This window comes from Mchenga conophoros, linkage group LG23 (genome assembly GCF_057382185.1).
Source record: "Mchenga conophoros isolate Kocher_MC1m ecotype Shallow Benthic linkage group LG23, M_conophoros_male_GT1.1, whole genome shotgun sequence".
In the NCBI taxonomy this organism is placed as follows: domain Eukaryota; kingdom Metazoa; phylum Chordata; class Actinopteri; order Cichliformes; family Cichlidae; genus Mchenga; species Mchenga conophoros.
The window spans coordinates 13,689,424-13,700,138 of NC_140547.1; the positions used below are offsets into that span (position 1 = coordinate 13,689,424).

General features: G+C 40.6%; 1 protein-coding gene across 1 annotated transcript; it reads right to left on the minus strand.

The window, feature by feature from the left end:
• Positions 1–14: 14 nt before the first annotated feature.
• gpr17 (G protein-coupled receptor 17) lies at positions 15–7,087 on the minus strand. The gene is made up of 2 exons (XM_085264559.1): positions 6,917–7,087; positions 15–4,457 (listed from the first exon to the last, which is right to left on the minus strand). The coding sequence occupies exon 2, from the start codon at positions 4,447–4,449 to the stop codon at positions 3,439–3,441; it is 1,011 nt and encodes a 336-aa protein (XP_085120685.1). The 5' UTR covers positions 4,450–4,457; positions 6,917–7,087; the 3' UTR covers positions 15–3,438.
• Between the last annotated feature and the right edge of the window lie 3,628 nt (positions 7,088–10,715).

Genomic DNA, 10,715 nt, shown 5'->3' on the forward strand with positions numbered 1-10,715 from the left:
CATGACCATGATGATTTTTAGTAGTTACAGGAAGGGAATTTACTGGATATATTTACTTTAAAACCCACACAGTAAAAAAAGAAAAAAGAAGATAAGGACCTTGATTTGTTTTTCAAACATGATCATTTTGTTCTTTGATAAAAATAAACCAAGGTGCATCATATTCAGCCTGCATACTGCTATTCTTTAAACCACAGATGAACCAAAGGGAGCTCGGGGGTTTTCTACAATATATACATTCAGGAAATACAAGTTAAAGTAGTTGCCATGTTCATGTGATGGACAGGAAGTCTTGCAGAAATAAGGGGAGGAAAATGAGCTGCTCACAAACCACAACATGTCACATGATATGAAAAGAGAACTACATGGTGACAAGTCACTGCTGCCTTCTGTCCCCGCACTTGAAATAGTTTTACCACTTTCACGGCGAACACGTCAACGCCACAGACGCGAAGGACGTGAAATCATACTTTTGCTTTTCGGGAGACAGCAGCAGACATGTTGAGTTTCTGCAGTTTTTATGTGAGGGACTGGACATGTCACACAAATGGTGCATTTTTGCTGCAGTGAATTACACAATCATTCGCACATTAAAGTCAGAGCATATTTTTAACATGTTGCATTTTATCAAACTGTAGATAGAACAATAGTTATTAGTTTGTCAAGTAACAGTGCAACAGAAATGCGTAGCATCATAGGAGAGTTAAGAAACTGAAAACCCAAAAATATTTTCACAGTGGAGATTTGTCAATCACATTTAACATATACAGTGACTCATGTCAGGAATTTATAAAAAGCTGTGACTGTGTCCACGTCATTCCTAGCTGAGCTGGAGAAACATAAATACAGGAATTTTTGCATCTATGAAAATGTGATAGCAGGGAAATATCCAACAGCAGTATAATAATGGGCACATTTACACAGTCCACTCTCAATAAAATTGTCACTCCATTGTAGAGTAAATCTGGACTTAATCCAAAGGGCTACAGCCTTAATAGTATCTCTGTGAAGAACAGCGTTGCCTTGAGCTAAATATTAATACTGGCATGCTAACACACAGCTGGAATATGAAGCAAGCAAAGTTTCAAAGTTTGCAGTTCCGCTAGTGACCACATGAGGATCTAAAAGTGTCATTCCCCCATAAAGATCTGCCTTAAAATGTTACTTTACAGTAACTTTAAGTGAACATACGTACAGCATACTACTCCATGCTATTCCTTCTTAATAATAAGTCAGGGGGGACTTTCTTATAACTTCTACTTCTGGTTTTTGGAATCAGAGGTGATTTTCTTAGGTCAGTCATACCAGAGTAAAAGTAGGTTGGAATATTCAGCAGCTCATGACTGACCCAGCAGCAACTGATTGAAAGTATCTGCATCAACAACTTTGGATTGCAAGGCAATCGCAGTTTGTTTTTCTGAGACAATTTCTCTGTGACACATCTTTTTTTTTTTACAATACAAGATTCAACTGAACTGCTTCTACTTTGGTTCTATTCTTATATAAATTGTGGTTGCATGTTACAGTTAAATCACCATCCTGTAGAAACTACATCACTGTTTGTGGTGGGTTTTCTGAATTCTGAATGCAAGTAGGTAATGTGAATTTCTGTTTGTGCAGTCAAACACACGTGCCATTTTACAACAAACAGATTGCTGACTCGACCTCATTCACTTGCAAACTGTTAGCAAACTGATGTCATCTTAATGCACTAAAATTGCCTTGAAAATGGCAACTGACTGCAACCATTTCAAAGGCAACAGCACCATGCCAATGACTTTGTTCATTAACTTGACTGTAGCATAATACTGGTGATAGGAGTCACTCATCTGAACTTCTGGACTGTGTTCTTTCTTGTTGTTCTTGCTTTTTTTTAGTCTGTTACTTAATTAACACCAATAAGCACTTTTCTGTGCTTGTGGATTTCACCCATACAATTTATGGATGCAGCAAACCAACTTAGCACTTCAACTTCACCTCACACAACAGCAGCCACAGTGCTAATGGTGAGTCTTCAAAATGTGGAGTCTAGAAGCTGGTGAGTGCCTTAGTGGGTATGTCCACCAGCATGCTAACATACAGTGCTAATATTTGAAAGGTATAATGCTTACCTTACCTGTAATGCTTACCCTGTTTAACTTCCTGATTTGGTGCATTAGCATGCTAGCAATGCTAATTAGCATAAACATTTTCCAGATATTTGGCCTGAAACTAAAAATTCAAACAAATGAAAATTTAACTGGATGTTTGTACTTTAGGAGACAACACATGATCACACGAGTTTTTAAAATTCTCACATGGATCGCATCACATTTCACTTATAGTGTTAAACTATGTGCACGCACATTTGATTATCCACAAAGCAAGGACAACCTATGTCACCTTAGATGAAAAAACAACAACAATATTATCAACTGTGACTGATGCATATTCATCACATTTGGCTTACAGTATAAAAAAACAATAGAAAATATACACTGAAAGTTTACTATGTAAATAATGAATTGCTGTTTTGGATTTCCAACAAGCAGTAGGCGGAACAATTAGTACTCAAGTTTAACCCCCATTAAGTATTATATATGACAGCAGAAGCAATTAAAAACTTTGCATCATTAGTTTTTTGCTTCATCTCCGGAACAAGTGAGTTGTTATGTTGCAACAAACCTTTTCTAAAGATTATTATTAAAACCGTCAGTTGTCAAAAATTATAGCCAAACAAATTCAAATAGCTTAGCTTTTGTACAGAGAGTCCCACATTAGCAGGTATTGGGCACAGTTCTGACTGGTTTGAGAGTTGGTTTCTAACATGGACCCAAAAAACTTTTAATGGAAACGACAAGAAGCTTAAACAGAACATCAAAGGCGTCACTAACCAGTACAAATTGTCTGTCTTATGAAACCAGATCTACTACAGTAAAAAACAGGGGATCTGCTGAGCTGAAAGCAAGCCAACAGTACATTTTGAAAACTCATCAAATGTCATATTTACTTCTAATTGCAGTAATTTTGCTTTTAAACATTCTCCATTGCGTTAAATTGTTAAAGAAGAATGAGATTTACTCGAGTCTTGTGTGTGTGGGAGTTATTTTGAAGCATTATCTTCAGTGGTCACCAAGATAAACAGTCTGTGCAGAATCAGAAGTTATAACTGATTTAAAAAAGTTTGCTGACTTTGCCCCAAATTTAGGTTTTAAAGATCTTTGTTCCTCTCCTGGAAGTTAAACTTCTACCACCGTCTTTGCTGCTGAATTCAGGATTCTTTGAGTGTCAAAGTGATGTCAGTTTAATTCTCTAAGGATTTGGTGGGAATGGTGTGGGGATGACACTAGAATTGGTTCTCAAACAGCCTTTGGAAACAGCATCAATCAAAGTATCATCAACCTGAAGCTGCTTGTGATGGAAAAGTTTGCACAGGTGTCTGAGTCTAGCTGCTTTTCCTCAGAACTCAGATTTGGCACTCACAGAGCTCTCATGTGTTCCCTTTAACTCTCCGCTGGTGGCCCCTGACATCCCGCCATTATCTTTACAAAACAATCGCCGCAGTGTGCCGCGGAATTTCTCCGCCCCAAACAGGTAGACCAGCGGGTCCATAGCACCATTCAGGCAGGTGAGGGAGGAGGTGAGGCGGTTGGCCAGGCTCAGGCCTCTGCGTGTCTGGCATGAGACGTCTGGGTGGCTGTAGCCCAGGATGAAGGTGGCCCTACTCATATGATAAGGCAGAAAACAGACCACGTAGATGAGCATAACCAGGCCAATGGTGCGCAGGGCCCTTAGCTTGAGCGCCGGCTCCAACCTGGAGCCGCGATGCAAGCTGTGAATGATGAGGAGGTAACAGGAAAGAGTGGCGAGGAAAGGCGGCATGAAGGCGACGGCCAGCGAGATCAGAGCGTTGCGTGAGGCCTTCTCCCTGTATAGCTGCAAACACACCGTCATGTTGTCCACCTGTGCAGTCTGATGGGTGACAAGCAGCGGTGCCATGGAGACAGTAACTAGGACCCAAAGAGAGAAGCTGATGATCTGAGCATAGCGAGCGCGACGAATCTTCAGTGACCTCACAGCGTGAACCACAGCCAAGTATCGATCCCCTGCTACACAGGCCAGGAAGTACAGGCTGGCATACATGTTGACATAAAACAAAAAACCCACCACCCGGCAGGGCACCTCGCCCAGGGGCCAGTGGCCTCCTGTAAAGTGGTAGGTGGCCCTGAGCGGGAGGATGATGACGTACGATAAGTCTGCCACAGCCAGATGAATCAGGAAGACGTTAGCTGGAGAAGAAACGCCACGCTGGTGAGAGAAAATCCAGAGAGCCAAACTGTTACCGCTCAGCGCCAGAACAAAAACCACGAGGTAGAACCATCCAAACAGCTGGTTCTCGATCGTGGTCTCCAACACTACACAGCTCTCTGATGACTGATTGGATGGCAGATGCATTGTAGCAGACTCCATTTTGGTGACTGTGGAGACAGAAAATATTATAATTATCATTACCTTTAAACCATTTCTGTAGTATAAGCAGAAGTGCATATATTCAGGACAGTTACGACGGGTCTAATTTTGCGCTGCAGGCTGCAGGGGTGGTCAGATTTCTGACCTGAATTTGAGTACTTTTGATTTTTTTTTTTAAGTTTATACACACACATACACACACACACACAAGACAGCAAAAACAGTCCCAGTAGACTGCATATTCTTTAGATCTTACAATCACCTCTTCCTTAGAAAACCCACCCACTGCTCCATCCAACCCCGCCAAGCTCCAACTGTTCACTCTTTGTATTTTTTGCTCTCTTTTCCCTGTTGCTTTAGCTCACTCTCTACACAGAAACATCACCGGGGCGTGAACAGCAAAGTCTGACTTTAATTAATTTAAGGCAAGGCTTCCTTCACTTTGGTATTTCTATTGGATCCAAAACCAACATTTCTACCGTGTTTAGCTGGGGCTGAACTGTCAACCCACACAAAAGATGTTTCTGTAGCTGATGGAAGGTTCCCAAATGCAAAAAACCCTCCTTAAATTCAGCAAGCCTGTTTGTGAGAGAGTTCACTTTAGAAGCTAAATACATGAAAGGAAGATTTGGAAAGTGAAACAGACTCTGTTTGGTACACCTGTTCAACTGCTCATTAATGCAGTTATCAAATCAACAAATCACATGGCAGGAGCTCAGTGCATTTAGACATGTAGACGTGGTGAAGACAGCCTGTTGAAGTTCAAACTCAGCATCAGAATGGAGGAAGAAAGGTCATTTAAGTGACTTTGATTGGTTGTTGGAGCCTGATGGGATAGACTGAGTATCTCAACTGGTGATCTACTGGGATTTTCCTTCACAAAGGGTTTACAGAGGATGGTCCGAAACACGGAAAATATCCAGTGAGGAGCGTGTTGATGTCAGAGGTCGACATCAACATACAGTTCATACAGACTCACTAAAATCAGACATTAGAAAATTGGAAAACTTTGCTTGGTCTTCCACGTATCAACGGTTCAGGCTGCTGCTGGTGCTGTAACATTGTGGGGAATATTTCCTTGACCCACTTTGGGCCTCTTAGTCCCAACTGAGCATCATTTAACCACCACAGCCTGTCTGAGTATTGTTGCTGACCATGCCATACCTTTATGACCACAGTGTGCCATCTTCAGATGGGATAACACAATGTCACAAAGCTCACATCATCTCAAACTGGTTTCTTGAACATGACAGTGATCTCAGTCCAACAGTACAACTTTGGGATGTGATGGAATGGGAGATCATAGAGGCAACTGACAAATCTACAGCAACTGTTTGATGCTGTCATGTCAATATGAACTAAAATCTTTGAGGAGTTTCCAGCACCTTGTTGAATCTATGCCATGAAAAATGAAGGCACTTCTGGAGGCAAAGGGTAGACCTACCTGGTACCATCATGGTGTATCTAATAAAATGATTTCTGCACATGATAGCAAAGAATAAGATATACATTTAAAGATATATGTTTGTTTCCTATTACTTCAAAATAAGAACTTTCTAGACTTGTATATGGAAAAGATCCATATCCAAAGACTATCAATAACATTTCCTGATTGTTTCTGTGTTCTCTTTATGTTTTAGTGCTCATACAGTTATTTTTAGCTCAAAGATATTTTTTAAAAATAGCATAGAATAGAATAGAATTCAACTTTATTGTCATTGCACATGCACAGGTACAGGGCAACGAAATGCAGTTTGCATCCATCCAGAAGTGCTTTAGTGATATAGATATATTACAATATATATTAGCAATAATATAGATATGTGAGCTTATGTGCTTAAACAATGCAGAATAACCACAATGACTCACACACACAAAAAAAACCTGACTGGGCTAAATTTCACTCCCTGACTTTTGGCCCTTTAAGAAGCAGCGTGGCTCTTTTCAGTGGGTGTTGTGGGACCCACATGCCAGGGCATTTCTCAGCCAGGGCTCAGAGTCAGAGCTTTCAGTCCCCCTGAAGAAAGAGAACTGCAGTCCCAGCAGGGATAACAAACCAGAAACGGAGCAGCTGAATGGAAAATCTTCCATAAATGCAGATAATCCTGGAGAGAGACAAAGCTGAAATACGCCTTCATCACGGCGATCTGGATAAGCAGATCTGTGCAGTGAAGAGGAGACTGAGCATCCTGGTATTGGTCCTTTACACACAGCGCTTATGGAAAAGCTGCAGCAGCTGTAATGTGTGAAATCTTCCATTGTCTAATGTGAAACAGGATTAAATGAGCCCACTTCATAGTAAGCAATGATAGAAATTTGTTGAAACAGTGCAATCAGTAAAAGATTGAGCTGTTTGGGTTTGCATGAGCAAAGTGAGAAATTTACAGAAAGGTTTATTTAGTAAATCAACGGCAGAGGCAAGTATTTAGTTTAAGTTATAAAGGAACAAATAATAAAGAGGACTTACTGGACGGGCACTCTTAAAAAGAAAAGTTTTGCTGCTGGAAGACAAAGAGGAGATGATCAGTGCAGGAGCAGGGAGCTGTACGTGAAGACAGCTAGTTCGTCTGCCGCTGTGTGGAAAAACTGGCGCTCTGACATGAGGAATGCTGTCCTATAACCCCCCTATCTCTCTCTCAAGATGTTCTCGGGAATGAGACTGTAGCTCTTTTTGTGTCTCAACAAATTTGATAACAGAAAGGGAGTCCCAATGGGAGCCTTTCGTTTGAACCCTGACCCCACCCTTTCTTTCTCCATCCCCTTCTTTTCAGAGAGCCACTTGTGCGCTTCACAATAGGCTGAGTCAGAATGAGCGGCGCATTTCAGCAGCGGAAAGAAGAATGGCATGCCTCAGTCGCAATGAGTTTTGGGGGTATGGCTCCATGGTAACCAAGGCTAGTTGTGCATTAAGTGCCTTTACCATGAACTCCCAGCCTCCCACTGACAGATAGAAGATGGACTGTGTTGTTAATTGTGTTGTTAAAAGTTTATGACTGAAGTCTCCGAGATGATCTTTTGTACATGGCCTGCTCTGTTTTGGAGGGGGCCCCAAGCCCTCACTATAGGAGAGCCAGAGAAAAACAAGCCTTGAGAGGGGGGTGCTTGGAGGAAACAGAGGCCCTTGTTGCTGTCTTGCCTCCTGGGGGCATCTTGAATTGGAATGCCCAAAATAATCAGTCGCATAGCCATCGGACAGATGTGGAGAGGGGACCCACTGACCAAGGGGAGATAATATTTCTTTCATACATGAACTTCACAGCTGTGTTTCAGACACATTGGCCCTTCTTCTCCTCTATATCATCGATATGCAAATGGTATTCTGTAGACTTGAATGAAACCACTATCTGCAGACTGTGGAGAAGCTTTGACATCACTACTCTGTTAATCTACTGCCAATTGCTAATTGGGACAGCCCCCCGCTTTTGTTCGGCTTCTCCACTTTGTCTGTTATTTGTCTTGTTACCCCGAAGCAAAAACATCCCCTTGTGCAAGAGCACAGCATCATAAATTTATCATTCTTCTTACTGCTGGGAGGGTTTAGTCAATAAAACGTGCTTTTTTCTTGCTGATGAAAGAGTTTAATAAAAACAGAGATGCTTTCATTTTAAAGGATAATTCCGTCATTGTATGTAGCTGTGGACAGCCTCCCACAAGTAAACAAACATCTAAGTTTATCAGTTAGACATGACAAATGAAAACAGAAATACATTCAGGCCGATTTAAAACATTTTAAAAGCATCAGTACCAACTTTTTTCATTTGAAGTTAATCAACTCAAGAACAAAAGTAACCTCAAACTAGAAAAATTTGCATTTCCTGCGAAAATGCTGTGTGGATGCCTTAACGCGTAAGATGTCTGCTGAAAAAAGCTGAAAAAGTTGAAATTTAAAAAAAAAAAACAACAACAACAACAAAACATTGCCCTGAGCAGGATTTGAACCTGGCCCTTCTGGTCTCATGGCGGCAACTCATCTCACTGAGCCAAATTGATTCTCACAAAGAAGCGGTGGAGAGACTGACAATTGTGCTGAAATGAGCAGAAGCTGCTGAGAATTGTGCTGATAAGAGGTGAAAAGGCTGAAAATTTTTCAGAAGAGGTGAATAAGCAGGATTTTGGCAGAAAAGAGGTGAAAATTCTGCTAAAAAGAGTTCAATCAGCAGAATTTCTGCTGAAAAGAGTTTTTTCTGAAAACAGCAGAAAAAACTGAAAATTTTGCTGAAAAGAGTTCAATCAGCAGAATTCTGCTGAAAAGAGGTTTCTGCTGAAAACAGCTGAAAAAGCTGGTATTTGTGCTGAAAAGAGTTTAAAAAGTCTAACTGTTAACTGAAAGAAATGTTGACTGGATTTGAACCCGGGCCTCCCAGTCTGAGAACGGATGCTCATCTCACTGACCTAAAACACAGGTCAACCCGGCAATGAAAATCAGTGAGGCCACTGATAATATGGCAGAAATGGGCAAAAAATATTGCAAAAAAAATTCAATATCTCAAAAAGTATAGAAGTTATGAGCACCAAAAGTCACAGCACCCATTAGCAGAAAGAGCAGAATTTTTAAAGATTTGAACGGAGAAAATCGGCTGAAAACTGAGGGCATCCACACAATAATCGAATGTGTATTTGAACTAACTTTAAACCTATATTGAATTCAATTCAATTCAGTTTTATTTATACAACGCCAAATCACAACAACCGTCACCTCAGTGCACTTTATATTGTAAGGTAAAGACGCTGCAATAATACAGTGAACGTATTAGCTTTGCTATTCATCCATCCATTTGCTATTCATCCATCAAACATTTAGCTGCTCCTTTTTTTTTTACAGCTATCCAAAGTTCACCATTTGATCCTTTTCACCTTGCAATGGTTAGTTCCAAAATTTTGTTTGTAATGTTGAGTAACAGCTGAGCCTGTTGGTGATGTGTGTAGGAACTGCTGACAACAGACGGTATAAAAGATGGATGCAATTTCCACATCTGAAAAAGTGAAACCAACGTTGAAAGGTCTTAAACCTGGATTCTCCTTAATGACCACCAGGGGGCCAGATCTGTTGTTGCAAAACGCTTTGCAGTCCTATAGAAGTCGATGAAAAAATAGCTCTCTGCTCTGATCTCTTTAAATACCTCCCTGCTGGGTCTATGGTTTCGCTAACTCATTTTTGGTTAAGTTGGATAAAAACAAAAAGTCTATTGTGTAAATTTTGGTTATACTATAATAGAAAGGAAGATTATGTCTGGCTTCACAATTGTTCATCTCAAGGCTTCAGTATGGGCTCAAATTGTATGGCGTTATTTTTGTGCCACTATTCTGAAAAGCTAAATTTGAGTGAACAAAACTCATTGCTGCGTGCAAAAAATGTATTTCAGTGTTTGCTATGATCCATACACACACACAATAGCAGCCCCTCTTGCTCAGTTTTTGCATTTGCGCTCGCTCGCAATGTGTTGCTTGCGCTCTCAACATTTCCGCCCGTGCGCGTTCCACTGTTTCTATACACCGTTATATTTGTGCCACAAAACCAGCCAATCACAGACTTGGATGCAAAAAAATCTGATTGGCTGTTTTGGTCTCCAATCAGCTTGAAATGACGAAATGCACTATCCCAGAATCCATTTCGTCCAAAAAACGAGGCAGTGGCGGAGGAACACAGAGTGGCGGAGTTTGAAATATTACTCTTTCTGGGTCACAAAATAAACTTTTAAGATATTTTCATGCGAGAATGGTGCTGTGTAAACTTCAAATAGCTGCTCGATTTATCAAGACATTACATATTTGCACAAGTGCTCTAAACGTTTTCGGAGATGCCTGTTACCCACCAGCTGACCAGCTAGAATGGAAAAAGACACAAAGCTGGAGTTATTCTGTCTTTACGCTGTCAACGTGCTGCTGTTGTTTAGCGCAGTTCAAAAAAGCACCCCTCTGACAGGCAAAGCCATCTGTTCTCTGATTGGATAGTTAAATTTGTGATTGACATGACATTGGCCAATCAGATGAAAGGAAGAAAAATAGGGTCAAAATTCGTACTTGTAACTTGAAACTTGAGTGCAGACTTTCTCACGTATTTTTTGGCTAAGTCCACACACAAATCTTTTTTACACACACACAAATCTTTTTTACACACACACAAATCTTTTTTACGCACACACAAATTCTTTTTACACATACAAATCCTGATTTGCAAGTACAAAACTGATTTACAAGTACAAAATATTTATGACCACAATTTGAGCCCATACTTCAGAGCATGACTTCAGAAACCAGTGAGTGAT